A 27,430-nucleotide genomic window follows, 5' to 3' on the forward strand; every position below is an offset into this window, starting at 1 on the left:
TAGGGACAATTTGGACCGGCCAATCCACCTGAAATGCATGTCTTTGGAATGTGGGAGGAAACCGGAGTGCCCGGAGAAAACCCACGCAAGCACGGGGAGAACATACAAACTCCGCACAGGAAGTCCGGTAGCTGGATTTGAACCCACACAGGAGGTTCCCAAGACCTAAGAACTGTGCCGCGCACGCGCTAACCACTGCGCCGCCGTGCTGCCCCAAAATAAAACCTGATCATTAAAATAAGGTAAGTGTTTTAAGACCGTTTATGGACCAATGATTTTATTATTGCTACCGAACTTCTTTCCCCATTCCCTTTTTCTAAGCCTGCGAGAAGCTTGTGTCAACAATGTCCTTATATTTTTGTGTGATTCGATTTTGCTTTGTCATGTAAATAAATGTAGTTTGTTGGTATCGAACACATGAATTATTAATTTGTGTGTCTCTATTATTTTCTTTCCGGACTGATCAATCATGATCCATATCCATCCATCGATTATCTGCACCGCTTATCCTCAGTAGGGTCGCGGGGGTGATGGAGCCCATCCCAGCAGTCATCAGACACCCTGAACTGGTTGCTAGCCAATCGCAGGGCACACAGGGACAGACAATTCACTAGCTCAGTCACACCTAGGGACAATTTGGACTGGGCAATCCACCTGAAACGCATGTTTTTGGAATGTGGGAGGAAACCGGAGTGCCCGGAGGAAACCCACGCAAGCATGGGGAGAACATGCAAACTACGCACAGGAAGGTTGGTATCCGGATTTGAACCCATGACCTCAGAACTGTGCCGCACACGCGCTAACCACTGCTCTGCCGTGCTGCCCCATGATCCATATCAAAGAACTAAAAATTCTACAATTTAAAGTTACAATTACAATATGTTAAGAGTATTGCTTCCTTTATCCTTTATTCCTTTATCTTTGTTTTCTTTTGTCCCTACTGTAAAATGTGAAACTCGAGTGCCACGTCCAATTTCGTTGTCAGAATATGTTCAACCCATTTTGTAACAATGACAATAAAGGTATATTCTATTCTATTCTATTCTATTCTATTCTATTCTATTCTATTCCTTCATGATAAATGCTAGAGGCAATATCGAATTCATTCGAGTGGGAAACCGTTAGCACTACCTGCTGGCCTAATAGGTAACCACCGAATTTGATTCTGAATTAAATCGTATTTAAAGCAATTTTCTCTACATCTATTTTAAAGCAATATTCTCTATCCTAACCCCCCACAAACTACAATACCCATAAATCACCATACGGAGGAAGTGCGCTCATGTGACTGCGCAGAGTGTAAATATTTTCAAACCGCAAAATTTAACTAGAGCAGCGATCACGAAGACATATTGAACAGCTTAAAGTAACAAAAACTAATTCATGCTCACCGAAATAATAACAACAGTCAAACTGGAGCAAAATGAAGGATGATTAACCGGTGGTGTTTCACTTCACTTTACGCACGCTAACAGTTTAAGTTCTCTTGACTCGAACTCCGATGCACAATAACGTGTATGCTCCTGTTTTAAATTCTGGAAGCGCAGTTGTTTCGTATTTCGGTAAAAAAAATACTCAAATTTCCACTTCTCCTAGAGGCGGTGGCCCTTACAGTCAACTTTCCTTTTTTTATTTGCGGTTGCCATGCTGGAAATGAGGACAGTGGCCCCCACTAGTGGCACCATCTGATGAAATGGCATTTTTTTTCTTTTTTTTATAATTTTATTTTAAACTGCGGTCAACATTACTGGCGGGACACATATTAATAATTTTATGACAGTAAAAACTTAATTACGTGCTGTATCTTTGGACTTTTGGACTTTGGACATGCCCGATTTAAAGGTGTGTTGTGATTGGATTGTGTCCAGTTCCAAACCCGGTTGGCGCCCTCTAGGGGAAGGTAGCGTACTCGATAGTTCCAATAAAAAAATTGACAAAAACACCCAATGTATTTTTTATTTAAATCCCCAAATCCAGAAATTCATTTCAGCATGAAAAATACAATGAATAATCCTTGATTTTATGTATTTTTTATTTTTCATTTTCATTTTTTTTTGGTTTTTGGAGTTGAAGACGTTTTACAAGTCGTTCCGTTTGAAGGAAAGGAGGTGGCGACCCGGAGGTTTAGCGCTCGTAAACAAGGAAAAGTCAGAAAAACGAGTGCCAATGAAAGATAGGAGACTTTTTCATCATTCATTAAATTTCAGGCGCTTTCCGCGGAGAGCAAAAAGGTAATTAATTTCCTCAAGGACAATTATTCTCCTGCTTTGAGATGTGATGATAAGAGCGCAGACGAGTCTTCTAAAAGCTCGCCACACTATCGGCTTTTATCTGCATGCTTTGAAAAGCCATGTGAAAAATAAACTTTTTTATAATCAAATTAACTTTTTTTTTTTTTTTTTTTACTTTTTTTACTTACAGACTTAACAATAAGAAGCTGTAATTGCTAATAGTAATTGTGTTTTTTTTTTTTTAAAGATTTCCATCACGGAATGCAAACTTTGCTGATTTTAAGTATCATTTTCAGGACAAACAAGAGCGTAATGAGCATTATGGGAAAATGTTTAGCCAAAACATTGTTGTACAACCTGGTACCATGAGTAAAAATAGTGTGATTATCGAAACAAATCTACTGCCTTTTCTTATATCATCCAGGTCCTTGGCAGTACAGTGATTACAAAGTGGATTTTCTGTCCCAATGTTTTATTTTGAAAGATTTCTATCATGCAATACAAACTTCGCTGATTTCAAGTATAATTTTCAGGACAAACAGGAGTGTAATGAGCATTATGGGAAAAAGTTCAGCCAAATCTATTGCCTTTTTTTTTATATCATCCAGGTCCCTAGCAGTACAGTGATTACACAGTGGATTTTTGTCCCCATGTTTTATTTTGAAAGATTTCTATCATGGGATACAGACTTTGCTGATTTTAAGTATAATTTTCAGGACAAACAAGAGCGTAATGGAGCATTATGGGAAATTCTTCAGCCAAAACATTGTTGTACAACCTGGTACCGTGAGTAAAAATAATGTGATTATAAGTTAAATTCTACTGCCTTTTCCTATATCATCCAGTTCCCTAGCAGTACAGAGATTACACATTGGATTTTTGTCCGAATGTTTTATTTTGAAAGATTCATATCACAGAATAAAAGCTTTGCTGATTTTAAGTATAATTTTCAGGACAAACAAGAGCGTAATGGAGCATTATGGGAAATTGTTCAGACAAAACTTTGTTGTACAACCTGGTACCATGAGTAAAAATAGTTTGATTATGAGATCAAATCTACTGACTTTTCTTATATCATCCATGTCCTTAGCAGTGCAGTGATTACAAAGTGGATTTTCTGTCCCAATGTTTTATTTTCAAGGATTTCTATTACGGAATACAAATTTTGCTGATTTTAAGTAAAAGTTTCAGGTCAAACAGGAGTGTAATGAGAATTATGGGAAAAGGTTCAGCCAAAGCATTGTTGTAAAACCTGGTACCATGAGTAATAATAGTGTGATTATCAGATCATATCCACTGCCTTTTCTTATATCATCCAGGTTCCTAGCAGTACAATTATTACACAGTATGTTTATTAATAATAATTATTATTTTTATTATTGTTAATATCGTTATTATTACAAATGTTACAATTAAGCCACGGGAATGAGAATATTGTCAGACATTAAAGGTTGCAGACCAGTGGTTTAGATCACTTGTGGTTAAATTGTTAGTATTTGGCGCTCTCACCACCGCAACCCAGGTTCGATTCCCTTTGCATCTAATGTTTTGCCATCGTGGTCAGTGATGTTTTCTCTGGTCGATCATTGCATAATTACAGTAATATACTTCTGTTAAAGCTCGTAGAACTCACACCCAAGCTTTGCGTTCTATTTTAGGTAAAGTAAAATCAGCGTTTTTGTCAATTCGGTGATCGATTTGCTATTTCCGATTTATTGTTTTGTTTTTCCGCACACATAAGTGATGGAAAACTGGCATGGGCATGCACTCATGGTTTATTTAAAGGGCCAGATGGTTGTTTTGGAACAGAGCAGGGGACTTCTAATAGAACAGATGCTGAATTGTAATATGCCGCTGTTGGCTGGCTTGTTGTGCGCCATTAATGTCTAAAAGCCCATTATCCCCGGCAAATATGTGCACCCTTCACGTAACATTTAGTTATTTTTTTTCTTCCGGGAAGAGACGAAAAAGCTTTCGCTCAATTCTTTTCTGTTAGTTTTCCGCGTAAAAGAAAATGTAGCACTCTCCGTTGCAGAATATACTTGAGATTGTATTTACTGTCGGGAAACAATAAGTGTGTGTGTTGAGGTCATTACTGTGTTGTTAAAGAAGCTTAAAGGGACAGTGTGTGTTATATAGCGACCCCTAGTGGTGTAAAATACTCTATTCATTTCAATACAACGCTATTGATTCAAATAAGCAAAAACACATGCACAATAATTTTTAAATGAAATGATCTGCATTTATATAGCGCTTTACATTGTGCTTCACATTTCCCAATAGCGGCCGTAATCTGTGCAGCCATGTAAGGCGCTAACCTGCTTATTGGGGGTATTGGGGGTTCAGTGTCTTACCCAAGGACACTTCGACATGTAACACGGACAAGCCGGGATTCGAACTGGGATCCCTTAATCCTAAAACGATCGCTCTACCTCCTGAGCTACTGCCGCCCCCAAGACTTGCAGGTTTAGACATTTGTAATTATACTACACAACTTGAATAAGCTGACATGTTTGGCAGCCATCTTATAATTACGGATGTCCAAATGATCATATTTCAAAGCTAGCTTGTTTTTCCTCTGTTTTCTTCTCTAGCCACTTAGGCGAACCATTTGGCTGCAGGCTGTGCCTTGCTGCTACCCCTTATTGCTTGCACACCCCAACGGAGCTTTTATTGTCGCCGGCGACTTTAATCGGGCATGTTTATGTACTGTACTTCCCAAATCCATTCAATACGTGGACTGAGCAATTAGGGAAAAAAACACTGGACCGTGTGTACAGTAAGATCAAACATCCAGTTGGATTCGCCCATCTCTGTCTGTCCCTCACCCCCTCATACACACCCCCTCCGGAGGAAACAAAGCCTATACAACAAAGACAGTTAAAACATCTTCTTTGTTCCTTTATCTCTTTGTTTTCCTTATCCTAACTGTAAAATGTGGAACTGGAGTCGTCCAATTTCGTTGTCACAATATATCCCATGTTGTAACAATGACAATAAAGGTATATTCTATTCTATTCTATTCTATTCTATTCTATTCTATTCTATTATTGTTAGTGTTAGATGCGGCAAATGTGTTACTGAACTTTGCAAGAAAATGTCATTCCAAGCATCCATGAGACTTTTTCAACTGTTCCCTTGCCACTCATGTTAGCCACTTGGCTACAGGTTATCGCTCCCCGCTAGCTGTAATTGTTAGCTGCTTGTCCTTTAATGTCTCTTACCCCCCGCAGTCTCAAGCAAGTGAGTTTCATGATTTCGGCACCTTGGACTTTTTTCCCACTGTTTCTTTCTGTAGCCAACCATATTAGCAACTTGGGTACAGGCTATTGTTTGCACTACTAGCAGCTGTTATTGTTAGCTACTCTGTATAAATAAAGCTTTCTTTTCCCTTCAGTGAACGTCGCTGAGGTCCGTGGAGTCTATAACTTTTTTCCAGTTTCTGTCTCTAGCCACCTCTCATGTTCGTCACTTGGCTGCTATTGTTATTGTTAGCTCCTCCTATGTTTTCCTTCAATTTTATTCACCTCCCACATCCTGACATGCAAGATAATGTCGCTGATTTCCTGGATTTTGGCATATTTCACTTTTTTCCCTTGGTTCCTTCTCCAGCCATTCATGTTAGCCGCTTTCCAGCAGGCTACGACTCCCTCTCGTCGCTAATATCATTGTTAAAGCTTCCTTTAGTCAGTGTCACTCGCCTCCCACAACTGTTCATACAGCAGACATCGCCAATTTCTACATCTCGGCTTTTAGATTTTTGTCCACTGTTTCATTCTCTTGCCACTAATCTCCTTGACTTTGGTGATTTATGGCTGCGACGCTTGACAAATCCAGGCTTGATTTTGGCCTTTATGCAGTTTCTCCCACTTGCCACTGAAGATAGCCACTTCAACCAGCTCTGACCAACTCCATCTATTGGTTCTTTTCAGCCGAACCGGGTGTACCTAGTTCGCCTCCGCTTTTGGTTTCACTCATGGGCTTAACACCAGTTTTGCTCGAAATTCAGTCTTGCTCACACAAATCTGGAATCAGGCTTTTGATTATTGTCCTGCTTTGGGTTTCTACCAATGCACACGCTTCAGCTCCATTATAAGCTAAAGCAACACCTAGTGGTGAATTATTACACACTGTCACTTTAAAAGAGCCACCAGGGGTTGATTGATGGTCCAATCGCAAGTGGCTGGCAATTCCCCTAGATCCTTTAAAAGGGGCTTTTAATTATGAGAAGCCGCTATCGATGTTGGCGGTTCGACATCGTTGTGCAGCAGCAGGTATATGAGGAGAATGTAATTGCAATGGGCGGAAAACGCACAGTCATCAAAGTGACAAACTCGTCTGCGTATTTGCTCGCGCTTAACGTGCAAATGAATTTATCGGAGATTGATGAGCCGTCACTGGTCGAATAACCTCCGCCGTCAAAGAGACACGGGTCTGTGTCACGTCAATATGTTATATTCTTCTATCGGACGCCCTTCAAAGTCGAGGATTCGACAGTATGTTGAGGTCATAAATCAAGACGTGCATTGGAAATATAGTCGGTTATGGTAACCTGTTTAAGACAGGAAACTGTCTATGTCATCTTTTTGTAAGATTTTTCAGCCAATAACATCTGAGTAAAAAGGTAATGGTGGCGTAGTACTCATAGACTTTTCTAAATTTTATAGTTCTATTCCAATGGAGATTTGTCCGAGTACCCATCCATTCATTATCTGGAGCCCATCTCAGTTATCCTCAGGCAGTGGGGAGTGTATACCCTGAACTGGTTGCCAGCCATTTGCAGGGCACACAGAGACAAACAACTCACTCGTTCACACCTAAGAAACCCATTTAAGCACGGGGAGAACATGCAAACTCCGCACATGTAGCAGGCAGCAGGATTTGAACCCATGACCTCAGAACTTTGCTGCGACACGCTAACCACTCGTCTGCTGTGTCGCCCTTACTGGTTGGTCGGATCCCACTCAGGTGATACGGGCACCATTCCCTGTGGTGTGTCTTGGGCAATCACAGCCTGGTGGAACCCATCCCTCTTCAGGCCACCGTGTGTTTCCACCTGGTCTCGAACTGGGGATCTTTCGCGCGGTAGGTGAATGTGATAACCACTACACTACGGAAACATAAAAATAAAAACGTACAGATTTGTAGAAAGTGTAACAAGGCGGCGATTGAAAAAAAACCCATACGTTTTAAGCAACTAAAACAACAAAAGATCTACAACTTTATAATGGTAGATGGGAATAATTACCACAGCAAAAATAAACATTTGATCGTATATAGATAAACACGAACAATTTTATATACAGACGCTCCACTACTTACGACCATTCGACTTAGGATAAACGGTAGTTATAAAAAACAATTTCGGGAAGTCGAAAAATATCCAGACATTGCTGTAAGTTAGATTTTGTATTGTGTGCACCTTTTTCCAAGTACAGGACATTACTGTAGTGCTTGTTTCTGCCACTACCGGCATGTGGCGCTGTGAGAGGTCACCGAGCAGCCACCCCGAAGAAGAAATCAGTTTCCGCTTCCTAGTTCGGGTGTAAACATACTATACTGTTACGCTAAGAACTTTGACATTTTCATTGTGCAATATCTCGTGCATCCATTCAATATGGTTGGTGTAAAATGTAATGAGGAGGCGAACCGTTTATTTTTAAACAAAAGTGGAATAAGAAAGCTTGATGTGGTTGAAAAGACGGTTGGATTGTTTTTTTCGGCCATTTTCTACCACGGAGGAGGAAGTGGCCTAACTCTTTAAGCCCATCTTCCAAAAGTAAGTTAAACGTAACTATTTATCTTTATGGAGCATACGATTTTATGAAACATTTATTTTTAGTAAAACACAATACAGGTTACTTATAGAAACCTTAAACATACATTCCATACAAATATAGCACTGAAGCAACTTACGAAAAAATTAACTATCGTCCGGAACCTATCTGGTTCGTGTCTGTATTTCATGAGATCGCCACACTTTACTTGACTAATAAAACAATGAAAAAACACCGACCAAACAGGCTTTTCAAAAGTTTTAGACAACTAATATGTTGAAGATTTATGACTTTATACGAGCCTGGAAGATGAAGAATTACCACAAAATATGACTCATATCCACTATCGATCGGAAACTGAAGATATCTCAGTAATTTCCTGTAATAAATTAAATGAAATATTCATTTTTTTCCTTACGAAAATATGGATTCAAATGAGTTTTGTGTGCGTGTAGCTTAATGACATTCAAAAATAATAACTGTGAAGCGAAAAGGTCACCTTTTATGACTCATAATCATTTCCAGTAATTATGGCGGCTTTTGCCGTGCGCATCCCTTGTGCTCGTCTTCTTTTTGCAAATGGATTGGTCACCGTCGGAATGACTCGGACGCTTCCTTGTAATGTATTCTGCAGAAAATATAATAGCTTCAAAGCGCTTCCTTACGTAATTACCTTGCTATCATCCTCCTGCAGTTCCTTCTCTAGAGGGAAGGAATATCTTGAGATGGTCATTACAGCAATTTGTCAAAAACAAAAGGTCAATTTTGAAACATCAAAAAAATATATGCATATTTATATTTAATATTAAAAACAATGTTTAATTAAAAATATTATATGTATGATATATGCATATTTATAGAATGAAAAATAAATATTATGGATAAGTGGGGACCGGTAAAGGTGAGTGTTTGTGGACACGGCAGAGAATAGTGGATATACATAGTGTATATTTTTCCCACCCTTACATTTGGAAATATACACTTTTTTCCTTGGATTACTTTCAACGGGACCCGGACTCAGGTGTGCATCAAACCTTAAGTACCGGTATCATTTTCCGTTCATTTTGCCGGCTGTGATTTTTGGACTGTGAACTTTAATGGAAGACATTCAGTTTCATTCACGGGACTTACAGTTCGGTCACAGTTAATTTTATGTTTGTGATACATTCTTTTAATATGGGCGCATGCGGCTTATATACAGGTGCGGCTAGTTTAAGTACAAATCGGTTTTCCTCTTAAAATGTGGTGGGTGCGGCTTATAATCAGGTGCGCTCTATAGTCCGGAATTTACGGTATTTAATATATTTGTCAATGTATTATAAATATTAAGGTACATTTATATTAATAAATATAAATAGATTAATATCTAAAATATTGGTTTCATTATTTTTTAACTTGTTTCATTTTTCTTTTAAATTGTTAAATACATAATATAAAGATGATAAATATATATATATATATATATATATATATATATATATATATATATTCATGATTATTTATTATTTTTAAATATATAACATCCGATACTGTTTTTTAAAAACTTTTCAGATTTATGTTAAACATATGAAATATTATGGTTCATTGATCCCTCAATTGCTAGGGTTGTTGGGGCACCTTTTCTGGGTGTGTCTTGGGTAAGTATAGTCTGGCATCGCCCATCCCTCTCTGGATTTTTAGGCTTTGTTTCCCCACATGAAACACATTCCATGGTTACCAGTACTGGAATAAGCCTCCTGATCCGACTCAGATACAGCACCTTCATCATGTGGTCCCTTTTTTCGGTGTAAAGAATCTTCAGAGAACAGCCGGACCTCGGTATTGATGGACAGCAGCGTGTGACAATAGTGATACTGTGTGTGGTCAAATATGACACAGTGTCTCTTTAAGAAATACACTGCTACTGTAGTCTTTAAGAAACTAATCGACACAATCCTGATACAGAACTTGAGTCAATATTTACCAGATGACGTGTTTTGCCGCACTTTGGGCTATTTGATGTTTTTGATGTGTTTAATCAAATAGGAAACACATCAAAATAACCACAAAGCAGTTGGGAATTCACCGAGATTGTGTGAAACATTCCAAGATACATTGTCATGTAATAAGTAATCTATCTACCCTGGTCCTATCCCTCGAGAGGGGTGACCGACAGCAAGACAAACACAGGAAAGGAAAAAAAGCAGCAAAAAAATTGTCCATGGCCAACCCAAATTCCCAAACACCCAAACAAGTTAAGCACCTCGGCACCCAAGTTGGTCATTCTTCCGTCCCTCCAGATGAAACGGGACACAAGAAAGCGGCCATGTCACAACACACTTTTGTTCAACAGCAGGGCTTTCACTGGTTTACCCCTGCTGTATCATACAGGTGCCCTGCCCATCCCTGAGAACACGTCCAAACATTCAACTATCCTCTCACAACACCTCTCCACTCATTCCCATCAACAACAAATAATAAGTACGAAAATAAGTAATAATATATTTTAAGTGCTAGATAGATTTACCGGCAATTTGAAGGCCAAATCCTTTGAGAATCTGCGGCGGGAATTTTGGAGCGCATCTGCCCGTCACATAAATTGAACAAAACTCATTTCTGCCCAAAAACCTATTATCCCAGAAAAAGTTATTGACCTTGAGACACTTTAAAAGTGATTTGGATTTCTCACACCACTTCAATGATGGTATGAAATAATATCAAATAATGTGATGATGAGAAAGGAAAAAAATATGCAAAGCTGGGAACTTCTTGCAACTGAAAATGTAAGCTACATATAATTTTACCCAACAGCAATGTGGGGGAGATTTGTCTCTAATATATTCACGACTTACTCAAGATCTTTCAAACATATGTCGTCATAAATGTACATGCAAGATTAAAAATCACACATTTAAATTCCGGCTTTATTTGTTGATATGCAAAATACATGAGTCTTTCAATAATACTGGTGAAATTGAAAAATTGTCTTTGAACATCCTTAAAAAGTGCACATATACATATACATATACATATACATATATATATATATATATATATATATATATATATATATATATATATATATACACACATATACATTGAAATAATAAATAATAAATGTTTTAAATGAAATGCTTGTACAGGGTTCAGTAACCTATAGCTCGTGAGCCATATATGGCTCTTTTCATGAGTACATATGGCTCGGGGATAAAAGTTTGCTCATACAAACTACATCTATGTTGTTCCAATTGTGATAAAAGGTACAGTTTCCAGTACAGCGCTTGTTTTGGGATCAAAAGCTCGCAGGTTATATGTTGAAGTGTCCTTGGGCAAGACACTGACCCCCCGATAGCAGGTAGTTGCCTTGCATGGCTGACGCTGCTATCGGTTAGATATTGCGTAAAAGGGAAAAGTGTTAAACACATTGTAAAGAGCTTTGGGAGGTCTTTATTGACTTGAAAAGCGCTATATAAATGCAACCATTTACAGTCAAGGTGTCTCACCAACAGACCCTGTTTTGGCTGCAGGTCCTTTATCTGGAAGCTAATTGAACAATGTGTGTTCACTTTATAATAAAAAACCCACAGAACAAACTACTCCCAAAATCGCCAGCCAAGTACTCAGAGCAATTTGACTGGGTGACCGGTAGGAGTGGATGGATTTGATTGGGTGAGCAGTAGTCTCTGCACACAGAGCAAGCTAACTTCTCTCTTGCACCCGCTCACTGCATTGAAGGAAAATAATGTACAGCCGGAAACCTTGTTTACAGTATTTTGTGACATTTTTACAAAGGCACTGCTTGCCCCTGCTTGTGAAAATGAGCCTCAACGATCTTAAGTGTTTGCAGGAGGAGGTTTGAAGTGGTATATTTGTTGGTATGGGACACAGGGTGTGGCATTATAATTATTTCATACATTTTATCATTTTATCTGTGATTGGCTGGCAACCAGTTCAGGGTGTCACCTGCCCTCTGCACCCCCGGGACCCTACTGAGGTTAAGCGGCTTAGAAAATGGCTGGACATCTAACAAACCATCCAATGTTACAAAGTGAAACAAAATTAGTTTTTGTCTGGAAAGTAGATTTGGCGGTTCTGTTGATGTATATATATATATATATATATATATATATATATATATATATATATATATATATATATATTATGGTTCATTGGGTCTAAAAGATTCCCTGTTTAGTACATGCTATAACTATTCATAAATGAATCACACTTTATGATCTTGTGCGCCTTATGGTCCATAAAATACATGAATCTACCAAAAGTTCACCCAAACTCCAAGAACGGCATTCCCTAATGTTGCTCACGTTTTCGGCGAGCGGAGCGATTGTGGACAGTGTTCTTTATCCCCCCGAACGTAGATGGGGGCCGCATTGCAGCAAGACTGAATGGCTTGATCCTCTCCTTTGTTGTGAATTGGGTCCATCAGCCTCAGGCCCGATGAAATCCTCCAATTTCAGCAGCTCTTGTGTTTTCTATCCACGGGATGTGCAGAAGCCTGCACAACCGCTTTGTTGTGCTCCAAAATAGCAAAAGCTCCCCAACCCGAGGGACAGTTTCTTCTTCAGACCCAAAAATGACACCCTTTTTTATCGTCAATAAAATCCTCAGTCGAAGAAAAGATTTCCATTGATATGTGTGGTCAATCTCGATATATATATATATATATATATATATATATATACATTATCACTTTAAGTTCTTTTGAGTTCTGATATGAATCACTAATCCCAAGAAAATGGAATCAATGAGCCAGGCTGATGGAAATGACACACACATTTTATTAACAGAGAATTAATGTTAAGGGAAAACAGTTTTCGACCGCTGAAAGTAGCACAAATATATATACTTCACTTTCATTTTCTTACGCCCCATTTAGTGAAAGGTAGCTGCTGGCTTGATGATGATTTATTAAATTTTCTGGTTCTTTTTCCAACAGGCACAACTCAATGACCTATACAACAGGGTTATACACTGATTGACACCAGTTTTCTTCTTTTAATGGTACTAGAAAAATTGAGTTGTATTGCGAGTCGATTTGGGGGGATTCCCTTGCGCAGAAAACCCCAAGAACCAGCAAACGTGGTGTTAGATCTGAAACTGTCCTCTAACTTGTTATTGCGGTGAGATTTGGTCTCGTGCTCCGGATGGTCACAGCATGTGGCCCACGTGATGAACTCAAGGCTGCAGTGGAAGCCCTTACGGCCACTTCACTTACTCTCAGCATCGGGTGACGGTGTTTAAAATGGTTAAACATATTAAATATATAAAGAAGTGAGAATTTGCGTAATGTTTTGCACTTGAAAATGACCTTCCAATCGACATGATTACGTACAGTAAGACCACTATTTTATCAATACATTTCTTTGGATGTGGGCAGCACGGCGGCGCAGTGGTTAGCGCATGTGCGACACAGTTCATGTCTTGGGAACCTCCTGCGTGGGTTCAAATCCAGCTCCAGACTTCCTGTGCGGAGTTTGTATGTTCTCCCCGTGCTTGCGTGGGTTTCCTCCGGGCACTCCGGTTTCCTCCCACATTCCAAAAACATGCATTTCAGGTGAATTGGCCTGTCCAAATTGTCTCTAGGTGCGAATGAGCGAGTGAGTTGTCTGTCCCCGTGTGCCTTGCGATTGGCTGGCAACCAGTTCAGGGTGTCCCCTGCCCACTGCCCGATGATTACTGGGATGGGCTCCAGCACCCCCGCGACCCTACTGAGGATAAGCAGTTGCAGCTAATGAGATAATGAGATTTCTTTGGATGTTTTAACTACATTCAAAACCCCATATTTTTATTCATATATTTATTAGATTTCATTGTGGTACATGGTGGATAGGTATATTTGGGAACTGTCCATTCCAAAGTGAATTATTTGAAACAAAGAAGGAGGAAGACATTTTTTGTGCAGGGTTTATTTGCTCTACACCACAGGTGTCAAACAGGCGGCCCGCGGGCCAGATCAGGCCCGCTGAGGGATTGAATCCGGCCCGCGAGACAACACTCAGAGAAGCGCAAGAGAAAAACAACCTGCAGGTTGAAATATGTCCACTTGATGTTGCCAAAGCCAGGTGCCTCGAACAAAGACACTGTACTTGTATTTATTTCTCTCTCTCTCCCTCTCTCTCTCTCTCTCTCTCTCTCTCTCTCTTTCTTTTCCACCCCTTTCTCCCACTCTGTCTCTCTGTGTCTCTCTTTTTCTCTTCCTTTGTTGCTCATTGTCTCTTTCTCTCTCTGTGTCTTTTAACCTCTTTTGCTCTAACTTCCTTTTCTCCTTTTCTCTTTCTCTCTTCATACCTTTTGCACTTTCTTTTCTCTTTTCTCTCCTTCTGTCTTTCTATTTCTCTTTGGATTTCTTTCTTCCTCTCCCTTTCTTTTCCCCCTCTTACGACTTTTTATCTTTTGTTTCTCTAACTCTCTCCCTCTCTCTCTTTTTCTTTTTGTCCCGCCTTCTCTTCTTTTCTCTCCCTCTTTCTCTTATTTCTTTATCTCTTTTTCTTTCTCTTTAATATACTAGTCCGGCCCCCGACAGAATGTTTGTTCTATCGTGTGGCCCCCGAGTTAAAATGAGTTTGACACCCCTGCTCTACACCATCTATATGTAGGACGCAAAAGTCAAATGGTGATATGTCGGGGGAACATTTTAAATCTATTTTTCTTGACGGTTTATCCTAAAAGTCTCTGTAAACATATCTGGATCAACCTTTGAAGAGTGCCGAGCGTTTGCGTTCACGTTGAAGCTGCAGCCGATGAAAGAAGCCAAAAGGCCATATTGGGTTTAAGTGGCATTTACATGACATTTCTTTGGCCCGTTTAACATTTGCTGGAATAAATATTCCTCGCAGAGGCAGACTTGAAATGTCTCCTGAAACTTCGTCACAGATTCTTTGGGAAAACAAGCATGTAGGGATGTTTTTTGTTAGGCACTCTCGCAGAAACCCATCCCACACGGCTGTAATTGGGTAAGATCCGGATTGGTTGAGTTCCGATTCGTTCAAATACCGGGGTATTACCTTAAGTCAGGGGTGTCAAACTCATTTTAACTCAGGGGCCACACGATAGAACATACATTCTATTGGGGGCCGGACTCGTAGATTAAAGAGAAGGAAAAAGAGACATAAAAAATAAGAGAAAGAGGGAGGGAAAAGAAGAGAGAGCAGGAAAAAGAAAGAAAGAGAGAGAGAGGGAGAGAGCGTGAGAAACAAAAGAGATAAAAAGTCGTGAGAGAGAGGGGAAAAAGAAAAGGAGAGGAAGAAGAAAAACCAAAGAGAAATAGAAAGACAGAAGGAGAGAAAAGAAAGCGAGAAGGGTAGGAAGGGAGAAAGAGGAAAGAGAGAAAAGGAAAAAAGGAAGTTAGAGCCAAAGAAGTTCAAAAGAGACAGAGAAGGAAACAAAGAGCAACAAAGGAAGAGAAAAAGAGAGACAGAGAGTGAAAGAGACAGAGAGTGGGAGTAAAGGGGTGGAAGAGAGAGAGAGAGAAAAAGAAATACAAGTACAGTGTCTTTGTTCGAGGCACCTGGCTTTGGCAACATCAAGTTGACATATTTCAACCTGCAGCTTGTTTTTTTCTTGCGCTTCTCTGAGTGTTGTCTCGCGGGCCGGATTCAATCCCTTAGCGGGCCTGATCTGGCCCGCGGGCCGCCCGTTTGATACCTGTGCCTTAAACGATTCAACGATCTCGTAGTACAACGATCTCGGTAATGGCCCCCATCCATCCTCCATTACTGAACGCATCCCAAAAGTTTGTAAACGTGAGTCTGCATCATTTCGTCTCCATTCCCTGTTTTCGGCCCCTGTTCTGCAGACACAAAAACATTCATTTTTGTTCTAAGATAATGAGTTTCTGCCAGGAGCCAAAACTACAAGGCGACAAATAATAACAGCGGCGAGAAAATGTTTTCTCTTCGTCTCGTGCGTGTACGGTGGACGTCCTCAGACAAACATCGGGACAATACGTCGTGCTTCGCTAGCTCGCGCTATCTTGCGCCACAAAGCGTTTTTTGGCTAGAGTAAATCAGTAGCAGCGGGCGGCACCCGTGTTTTTTAGATAATGAGACTTGGCAAGTCTTAGAAGGTGCCGGCTAAAAGTAGCGCACTTTGTAGCACAGCTTCGCTGCAGGTAGACACAGATAAAGGTCGTCGGTTTGAGTACAAGGTCACATTTTATTTTAGATATAAAGAGACGCAGGAGAACTTTATTTTTCTGTCCCTTCAGGCGCGGGAATTGTGTCTCGTTCCGGATATAAATTTTACTTTTGTCATACTCAATTTCAATATTTGCCGGTTTTATAGTTAATTCAATGTTTTTGTCGAACTTTTTTGGTACCCTTTCTCTTTCATTACATAGTACAGTGGAACCTCGGTTATCGACCATAATCCGTTCCAGAACCCTGTTCGAAAACAGATTTGTTCGATTACCGAAATCATTTTTCCCATTAAAAATAATGTAAATCGTTTTAATCCGTTCCAACACTCTGAATGTTTACCTTGAATGTTTAACGTAAACATAAAGCTAACCCAGGCTAATCGTACGTTCGCGTTATCGTAATCTTCCATAAGAAAGATTACGCTAACATGAACGTGTAAAAATAAAAAAAGGCCTAAAACACTTCGTAGACCTATATAAAAAGCGAAAGCAAAACGAAGCACGTCCGCACGCGATAACAGTTGGTCACGAAAAGAGCGATCTGCACTCGTACGCCCCTCAGTATCGCACCCTAGCGTACGCACTCACGCATTACTGGCGTTAGAACTCCAATTTTTTTGACCGAACAGCGAAGCAAGAATTTCTCAAAATTTTTGGTCGGACTCCGATTTGTTCGAACTGAGAGGCGTTCGAAAACCGAGGTTCCACTGTACACCAGAAACACCAATATTGTCAACAACACCTAATTTGCATGATGCAATTGTCCATACGTTTTCAATATTTTAATTTTATAGTAAAAAGAATGTTGTAGGGATTTTTCTAGCTTTATTTTGAAAATTGTTAGGATTAAAACGAATTATTCTTTACTGCAATCAGTAAACGAATTTACCTCGAGGTGTTGCTGGTGCTCCACCATTTTTTTTTTTTTTCTCTGAACGATCCTAGAATTTCCTACACTCGTAAAATTAAATTCAGAATCAGAGTCAGATTCAGATTCAGATTCAGATATACTTTATTGTCATTCTTGTACACGTGTATACAGAACGAAATGTTGATTCCTTGAATGTACAGATATAAATAAAATGTTGTATTGAGTTGGAGTATTGAAGTACTAATAATATACTAAATAATTATAGCTATGTATAGTATTATACAGTAGTGCAAAGAGTGCAAGAGGAGCAACTAACCAGATGTGCAAAATGGGCAGTCAGGTAAACAAGTCACTATAAAATAACAATAACACTGGAGTACGATAGTGCAGACGTTATTACTTTAAGTTCTTTTGAGTTCTGATATGAATTACTCATCCCAAGAAAATTGAATCAATGAGCCAGGCTGATGGAAATAACACACACAATTTATTAACACAGAGAAAGTTTTCGACGGCTGAAAGTTTCGGATGTCATGCGAGGCAGTAGAAAAGAGCGTGAGCTATCGATCAGCTCTGCTCCTCTTTTTATATGGACCAGAGTCGCTTGACCAGACCATGCCTCAATAGGCGTAGTCTTAGTAATCTGATATTCGGAGTATCGGGTAACAGTCTTTGAAGTTGCTAAACATGTTAGAAAACCAAAGAACTGAGACATTTGTGTAATGTTATGTACTTGAGAATGCCCCTCCAGTCAAAATAATTACGTACAGTGAGAACATTATTTTATCAATACATAGCCTTAGATGTTTTAATTACATTCAAAACTGAATGCTATTAGATTTAATTATGGTACATGGTGAATTGGTACGTTTGGGAACTGTCCAAAAGGGTACGCCGTCGTTCTATCCATTCCAAAGTTCTGAGTCACTTGGAAGTCAATTTGGGGCTGGGCTTAATTGCTCTACAATGTGTTTGATCAAACATTTTGGTGCACTTTATCATTTCATTGCATAACGCTCATATAATAATTCAAACTTCAGAAATACCAATCTCCTCAACAACACCAAATCCGGACAATGCGGTTATTCGAACATTTTAGTTTTCATTATTTCAGCTTTTATTGTTTAGAGAATGTATTTAATCTGACATTTTTGGTTGACTTTCCCTTTCCCTTTCATTTCGTAAAGCTTAAACCGAGCTTTTAACGATTTAATCATCCAGAACACCAATTCCTTCAACAATACCAACATTTGGACAATGCCATTGTCAGGGTTGGGTAGGGTTACTTTAACTTAATTACTTTCAATTACTTTTGGATTACTCTAATACCAAATATGCTAATAAAAGACAAAAGAAACTAAATATGAATAAAATTATGACTCACAACACGTGGTAAGCTTTCTCTCCTGGCTTTGATCTCTTTGATCTCCGGCAAAACTAACATAAAATGCGACAGAAACAAAATGAAAATAAATCCAAACAGCTTGCAAACATCATTTTTGCCGTTCCATGTATCCGTTACTCCCCAAGCCTGCACAAAATTTAGTAATTTTATTTTACTATTGGGCGGCAGTAGCTAAGGAGGTAGAGCGCTCGTCTTGGGATCAAGCGATCCCAGTTCGAATCCCGGCTCGTCCGTGTTACATGTGGAAGTGTCCTTGGGTAAGACACTGAACCCCTAATACCCCCAATAAGCAGGTTAGCGTCTTACATGGCTGCAATACAAGGCCGCTATTGGGAAATGTGGAGCACATTGTAAAGCGCTTTGGGAAGTCATTGACTTGAAAAGCGCTATAGAAATGCAGATCATTTCATTTCATTCATATTTAGTTTATTTCGTCTTTTATTAGCATATTTGGTATTGGAGTAATCCAAAAGTAATCGAAAGTAATCAAGTTAAAGTAACCCTACCCAAACCTGGCCATTGTAGAGGTTTCCTCAGGTTAGTTGTAAAAACAACTGATGCAACTAATACGTGTCTTTTAGATGTCTTTTTAAATACGTCTTTTCATATTTTAGTTCTCAACCGAATAAACACTTATTTAGATGAGATTGCGTTGTCTTTAGGACACATTTTAATAATTACAACCAAACAAATGTGTCTTTTGGACTGCCATCTTTTATACAGTATATATCTTTTACACATCTTTTGAATGTCTTCTTAAAGACTTCTTCTAATATTTCACCCTTCAACCAAAATATATAAAGATTTTTGGACAGCAGCCGTCGTTTGGATTTAGTCGGTTGCACGATACAGAGCAGTATTTAATTACATTTTTTAGTGGAAGTACAATGTTGGCGACAAGATTAACTTGATATAATTGGAAATTATTTGAATGCCGACAAACTTTTTCCTCTTTTCCCCTGTTTTTTTCCCCTATTTTTTAAAATTCATTAAAAAAAAAAAAACTCATTGTGTTTATTTTTTCCTAGCTGTTACTTTTTTTCTTGCTTTTTTGTTACATTTTTCCCCTTTATTTGCTTCTTTCTTTTCTTCTGGTTTTTTTTTCTGAATTTTTCCTGCTCTTTTTTTCCTCTTTTTCTCTCCTTTTGTTTAGTTTTTTTCTCAGCTTTTGGTTTTTAGAGACATTGTTATATTTTCCTTATCCACCAAATATGTCACGGTCGCCATGGCGACCAGTCTGCCGCGCCCCCGAACTCAAGCTGAAGCAGATCAGCTGATTGCTGGTTTGCTACTTAAGGCTGGGTTGTGGGTTTGGCGGGCGCTGGCTCATTACACATTCCCCGGTCTGTTATGCCTTGTCCTGTTTTAGTTTAAAACATTGTCCGTTCTGTTATGCCTTGTCCTGTTTAGTTGAGTTGGAAGAAACAACTGTTTGTTTTGTCATGTCCCAGAGTTTTGGACAACTTTTATTTTGTTAAATAAAACTTTTGGATCGTTACGCAATTGAGTTCTCCCTTCCGGCCTCCTGCCTCCGTTACGGTCCGGTCACCCCTTCCACTCCACCACGCCTCGTGACAGCCCTCTTCCACTCCGCTCCGTGACAAAATAAGGACATCTTTGGACCACTGCCATCTTTTACACATCTTTTATATGTGTTTTTAAAGGCTTCTTATAATATTTTACAATTTAAGCAAATAAAAAAGTTTTGGGAAGGATTTCATTTATTTATATAGCGCTTTTCAAGTCAACAAAGATCTCCTGAAGCACTTTACAATGTGCTTCACACTTTTCCCTTTTAAACACTAACTAATCGATAGCAGCGTCTTTCAGATGTATTTAATTAGTTCACTTTTTGATGAAATAAAGATTCATTTGTTAGACTATTTTGGATGTGGACATCGATTCGTATTTCACTTTTCAACCAAATAATGATGTCTTTTGTACTGCTGTCATTTTTTAGATGTCTTTTGGATGCCTTTTTCTTTTCATATTTCACTTTTCAGCAAGTAAATTCGCTCTTGGACTGCTTTCGTCTTTTATAAATATTTGAGATGTCTTTTTTAGGGCACCTGCCAATATTTCATTTTTCAACAAAATAAAAATTTGTTTTGGATTTCTGCGTCTTTCAGACGTCGTTTTATGACGTTACCTTTTTTTTTTTTTTCAAATGTCACTTTTCAACCCAAAAAAGATCTTTTTTGGACGACCTTTGTTTTGGATGTCTTTTTAAATAAATCCTCTTAAATATCACTATTCACCTTTATTACCACTGGGGCACCGGCGCCCCCGTTTGTCAAGATTTATTCAAATGAGCGTAACTCTGAGACCGTTGGACTAAAATAGAAAATTCAAACAGTTCTTGAAAGATAAAAAAACAGGCTTTGGATAGAAATCCTGATTTCAATACAATTATATCAAAGTACATCTCCACAAGGTGGGAGCAACTTCTCCTAATGGACCATCTCTCAGGCATTGGGAGCTGGGGGTTAGATGAAGGAACATGTTTGTTTGGAGCAGATCGATCTCAACCACACTAAGTAATGCATCTTGTAAAGCATTTTTGTTATCTGTAACCAATAAAATAAAATAAAAACATTTGAATCCTTTGAAGATGACTTTATTAGATTTAATTGTCAAAGGGGCAATGAAATGGTGAGTCATATAACTTATTATTTTATTTTCAATTTTTAGTTTTTATCCTCTTACTTTTCTGTGATTTTTGTACATAAATGTTGTTATTATTTCAATGTAAATACCTTTCTATCAGTAACCTTCCTTCAACACTAATACAAGCCTATATTTTAAGGTAAATACTGCTGAACACCATCTTTCCATGTACTGAAGAGGATTCAGGGTCCAAGTTGGTCCCAGTTGTAACTGAGAGAGCAAAACTCAAACATTTTACTTGTATATATTTTTTAACAGTTGATATTCACAGTTTATGTAATCTGACAAGGTATTATGTTCAGTTCCAGTCTCTGCTTTATTATAATCTTGACAAATCCAAGTCCGTTTTTTTTTAATTTTTCACTTTAAATTTTAGTATATGCGAAGCCGAAGCGATGCATATAATAATATTTTAACTCGTTTTTATGGAATATATCCATTTCCTATGTTTTTATGATTTTATGTCTTGTTTTTATTTATTATTTCGCTTACAACTTTTTAAATTGTATTTTTTTTCATTGTCTGTACAGTGTCCTTGGGTGGCCTGAAAGGCGCTTTTAAATAAAATGCATTATTATTATTATTATTATATTGATGTATATTGAAAGTTTAGATTGTGCTGAAAGAGAAGGGCTAAAAGTAATCACTCATACAATGATTTCTGTCTCTTTCACGGACAAAATAACAAAATAAAACTAGGCGTGTATGATGCTTTACAATAAAGGGTTCAGGACGTCTTTTGGCCTACAACCAGTGTTCCCTCTAAGCTGCGCGCGTGCGCAATTGCGCACTGCTCGCACATTCTCAGCGCACAAGAAAATCTAGCCAGCGCACAAAAATGAGGGCTCAAAATTACTAATTAAAAAGCGACTTAAGTCAAAGTTACAGTGCATGAAGGTAAAAATACACAGGTTCTCCTGACGTTGTGTCCTAAATGCGGTATTTTGAAGTCGAGTCGAAGAAGAATGATTTTTAGTAGTTAGTAGAGTTTGTCGAGGTCCGGCTTTTTCGGCTCGGCTAACTAAAGGGAACTGGCTCTTTCGGGTCCTAAACGGCTCTTTGGGTTGTTTTTGCTTCTTTAATCCCAACATGACCAAATATTATGTAAAATTATGCACAAAATGACTTAAAGGAAGGGGGGAATAGAACAAAAAAGGAAAAAAAAAATACCAAAATGAAAAAGTAGTGAAAAGCTGAGAAAAAGAGAAACAAAAGGAAGAGGAAAAAAAGAAGGAAAAATTTAGAAAAAAGCCAGAAAAGAAAAGAAAAGAAAGAAACGTAGGAAAAAAGTAAATAAAGAACAAAAAGAAAAAAGTAACAGTTTGGGAAAAATAAACATGATAAGATTTTTTTGAAGGAATTTTAAAAAAGTAGAGAAAAAACACAGAAAAATGAAGAAAAAGTTTGTGTTGCATTCAAATAATTTCCAATTATATCAAGTCAATCTTGTTACCAACATTGTACCTCCACTAAAAAAACGTGATTAAATACAGTTTCTTATCGTGCAACCGACTAAGCCCCCAAAATGTTGATATTATGTGACAAAAGATACCAGGAAATAAAAAGAAATGGACATCTTGTGAAATAATTGTAAGAACAAACGACGTTTGTAGGCCGCACAACCTTTGCAATAGTACATGAGTCAATTAATTCAAAAATAATTTTGCATTCCTGGAAACTCAGCAAAATGTAACTTGATGTCAAGTTTTGGACATGTTTGATAATGATTTAGTTGCCACACTTGGGATTGCTGTTGCTCACTGTTGTTTTAAGCGTTGCTCACCGACTTTGCGTGAACGCTCAGACCCATGGAAAATTAGAGGGAACATTGCCTACAACCCTCTTTTACATTTCTTAGTCGACTCAAAGACACTTTTTTAGACATCTCCATTTTTGCATAGTCAAGTTTTCAACCCAATATAGACAACTTTTGGACGACTGCCATCTTTTCGACCAATTTGTGCTGACCGTAATTTGTTTGGACTGAAAATACAACAGTTTCTCCAGAAGGAAAATATTCCATTTGTACAGTGACAATAGTCAAGGAGAAGACGGGTTTCCGTGACAAGAACTATCCTTGCTTATTTATTTTCCGTATGAGCCTAACAAGCAAAAGATCGCACGAGGCGCGCAACGTTTTGTGAGCGACACGTGAAACGCGGATTGATGTGTCACAGTCTTGTTTACAAAGACGGAGGCGGGAGAAATCTGACATAGAGACATTCATTACGAGTTTGCGCTCGACACGAAGGAACGTGTGATCCTATTTACAAGCTTCACAAAGACTCCCCAGATGATTTGGTTTTGCGTCGGCGTCGAATTTTAATGCCGCCACCGCGCTGGCGAAGCTGGGAAATCCGACCCGCCGCTGGTTGCAAATCCACAATTTTTTTCGCCGTCATTGACTGGCAACGAGCCTAGAAGTGTAGCTAGCTTGTAGCATATATGGGAATAGCTTGGAACTTGATATGTTCTATTTCTTTGAATTAAATTGAATGGGATCCTGTACTCCCGCGACCCTGCTGAGGATAAATGGCGCGGATGGATGGATGGATGAATTGGGTTGTTTTTTATATCAATGTTGTTAAGCATTGTATGCAATGAGATTAGACATGGCTCTCCAGGGTAAACATGTCATTAAAATGTAATAAAAAACACTATGGCTTAGTTATCACCGTGTGGTATGCTGGGAGCAAGGCAGCGGACAGGAAAACATACAGAGAGTAATCAACATAGCCCAAAAAAAACATAAGCTGCTCTCTGCCCAGTCCAGAATACATACCAAGCAGAGCGATTAACATTTTAAAGGACTATTCCCGCCCTGATAGGCTCTCTGATTAGGTCCCTCAAAACTAGGACTCAAAGACTCAAAGACAGCTTCTTACCTAAGGCCATTGCTAAATAAAAGCTCAAAACTGTTAAAAGAATATCTCACTACTCTATGGGGATTTTTATATTTTTGTTGCTGGTAAATGAAGCATCTTTGTGAATTATATATATATCCATCCATCCCATCCATTATCTGCACCGCTTATCCTCAGTAGGTTCACGGGGCTGCTGGAGCCCATCCTAGCCATCTTTGCGTCATGATTACTGATGCGGGGCACCCGAGTCTGCTCCTTTGGCGCCAACGGCCTCGGACGCTGATTGGCTGCTCATCTCTTTTTAGACCCCCGTCTTCCTGTCAACGATGCTCAGTCCGTCTGTGAACATCAGCCCCACGCTAGGCAAGCACTTTTCGACCCTGACTCTGTCCTGTCCTGATTTCCGTTTGATTCCCGGCGTCTACCCGTTTTCTGAACTTGATTACGTCTCTGCTCCACCGTCCCGGTCATCGACCTGTTCTTCCCCCGCTCTCGACACTGCCTTCGCCCGCCACGGAAGTGGCACTTCCGTGTTCCCAGCTATCTGCTACCCGTGACCGACGCTCACCGGATCGTGGTTGCAATCCTTCTAAATAAAGCTGAGTAAAACGAACGCAAGTGGGTCCTGTCTCATTTTCTGGTCTTTGACACTTTGGGCAGTGAGCAGGGGACACCCTGAATTGGTTGCCAGCCAGTCGCAGGGAACGCACTCGCTCATTCACACCTAGGGACAATTTGGACCGGCCAATTAACCTGACACGCAGGCACAAGGAGAATATGCAAACTTCACACGGGGAGGACCTCCACAGCGTGGGGCTGCCCGCTAACCACCCAGCAGCCGTGCTGCCCATATATATCCTTTAAATCGCTGCTGCTAAAAATTCGTGCAATTTTCATTGCACTATTGTTGGTAGGTTGGTTGGATCCCTCAACCACTAGGTTCTTAGGTTCTCACCTATTTGTTCTGGTAGTTTTTAGTCTTTTATGTATTTTCTTTACTACATGTTTGACCCTGGAGTGCCACGCCTAGCTTTGTGGTCTACAATGTTTCTCAACATTGATATAAATGACAATAAAGACAATTCTACTATATTCTAATAAAGGTTTTAAAGAGAAAAGGACTATCAAGAAAAAGGCTGCAAAAATATTTACAAGGTAAAGCTTTAAGACCGGCTTAGATTGAAATAATTGGTGAATGAGAAAGAATAGTGCATCGTAACAATTGTGCAATGAAAAGAAGTGCAATAACATTTAGCAGCAATGGAAACCTGAATCCTTTGGTTTTACTGTTTACAACATATTTGATACATTACGATCAATTTCATATTTAATTGTTGTCTTTAGTTTTATGATAATACATCTTTTTATGTTCTGTTTAATTCTTTCTTTAATCTAAATTTGATGTTTTGTTTATTTTATTGTAAGTGTTTTTATTTCTACCTGTTTTTTAATTAGATAAAAAAAATACATATTATGGGATATTTACCAAAATCTACTATTACTTATTTTATTAAAACATTTTTGGTTATTTTTTTCAGTTTCTTTAATCAATAAATAAAATAAAATCTGAAAAATTGGATTTTAAAATATAAATATATTGAATTTTTAAAGGGATATTGACAAATATATGGACCCCACCACTGTACTGTCACGGGGACAGACCAGATCGGAGGCAGGAGGCAGGAAGGATGAACTCAATCGCGTAACAACCAGTTACTTTTATTTAGCAAAATAAAAGTTGTCCAACACTCAGGGACAAAACAAGACAAAAACAGGCTTACAGGCAAACAGGAACGCAGACTAGGAATACTGACAAAACAGGCTTTTATTCAGAACGGGCAAACACAGGTTTCCTCAAGTCAAACAGAACAGATTAATGCAGAACAGAAAACGCAATGAACCAGCAACCGGCAATCCCCAAAACCCGCCTTTATGAAGCACACACGCAAATTAGACGATCTGCTACAGCCGGTGCCCAGGGGGCGGGGCCAGCCGGTCGCCACGGCGACCATGCTGGACACGACATGTACTCTCTTCTCATTTGACGTATCATTTACTCTATTACAATAGTTTTATTTTTAAATTAATAAAAATAAAATATAATTTTAATAAAAATATAGGGCTCAGGGGAGGGCCTTTAGAACAGGTTGGACCTCCTCTTGCTCTCTTCCTTGCAAGTTCAAATTCCCTTGATGTCTTCTCTCTTTATTTGAAGTGTTTACTAAAGTTCAGTTTATTAAAGGAGTTATTGATTATAAATCTGTCAATAAATCGCATTATTATCTTTATGTTAAAAATCTCCAAAACTATTTTGGGGGTTATTCCTCCTGGAATAAAAATATTGAGGTATTTTTTTCACATGATATGGATTTTGAAGTGATGGCTTGTGTTTGTTTCTAATTCACCTATTTCCCCTTTTCCATTCAGAGTTTTTCTTGGAGCTCCTGGACAATTCCGAGAGATCCATCAGCAGCATGTTCTCAAGAACGTTTGGGAAGCTTTATGTGAAGAACTTGGAGGTCTTCCAGGACCTTTTCACGGAGTTAAAGCGTTACTACACGGGAGGCAACGTCAACCTGGAGGAGATGCTGAACGATTTCTGGTCCAGGCTGCTGGAGCGAATGATCCAGCTATTAAACTCGCAGTACCACTTCACAGACGACTACCTGGAGTGTGTCAGTAAATACTCAGACCATCTCAAACCTTTTGGAGATGTTCCCAGGAAACTCAAGGCTCAGGTCACCAGGATTTTGATCGCTGCACGGACGTTTGTCCAGGGCCTCATGGTTGGACGGGAAGTTGCCAACAGGGTTGCCAAGGTCAGTGTGATTCCTTTCTACTATAGCTATGGTATTGCCGATTCTTTTGGGCCATTACGTAACGCATGAAAACTGAAATGAAAACTTCCAAAGAGTTTACTTAAAGTCTTTCTCGAGCAACCAATTACAGTGGAACCTCGGTTTTCGAACGCCTCTCAGTTCGAACAAATCGGAGTCCGACCAAAAAATTCGAGAAATTCTTGCTTCGCTGGTCGGTCAAAAAATCGGAGTTCGAACGCCGGTAATGCGTGAGTGCGTACGCTAGGGTGCGATGCTGAGCGGCGTACGGGTGTAGTTATTGCGTGCGGACGTGCTTCGTTTTGCTTTCGCTTTTAATATAGGTGCAAGAACTGTTTTAGCTCCTAATTATGCCTCCGAAGAAAGTCAGTGCAAGCAGCAAAGTTGCTACAGGTGAAATAAGAAAAGTAGTGCGTACAACTATTGCATTTAAGAAAGAAATAATAGCAAAATATGAAGGAGGTGTGCGAGTGTCTGATCCTCTCCCCACCCTCCACCTGCGCCTTCTGCTGACCACCACAAAGGTAAGAAATCCTATTCATAATCCTTTTCTTTATCCTTTTTTTTATTTTTACGCATTCATGTTAGCGTAATCTTTCGTGCGGAAGATTACGATAACGCGAACGTACGATTAGCCTGGGTTA

At 39.1% G+C, this 27,430-nt stretch overlaps 1 protein-coding gene across 1 annotated transcript in view; it reads left to right on the forward strand.

Moving 5' to 3' along the window:
• The window catches only part of LOC148366899 (glypican-6-like), a 200,287-nt gene that overhangs the window by 71,076 nt on the left and 101,781 nt on the right, over positions 1–27,430 (forward strand). Inside the window, exon 3 of the mRNA XM_088333720.1 lies at positions 26,377–26,768. Within this exon, the coding sequence (XP_088189846.1) occupies positions 26,377–26,768 (392 nt within the window). The remainder of the gene's footprint in view (positions 1–26,376; positions 26,769–27,430) is intronic.

This window comes from Urocampus carinirostris, chromosome 4 (assembly GCF_059441175.1).
Source record: "Urocampus carinirostris isolate Australia breed hairy pipefish chromosome 4, RoL_Ucar_1.0, whole genome shotgun sequence".
Lineage (NCBI taxonomy): Eukaryota > Metazoa > Chordata > Actinopteri > Syngnathiformes > Syngnathidae > Urocampus > Urocampus carinirostris.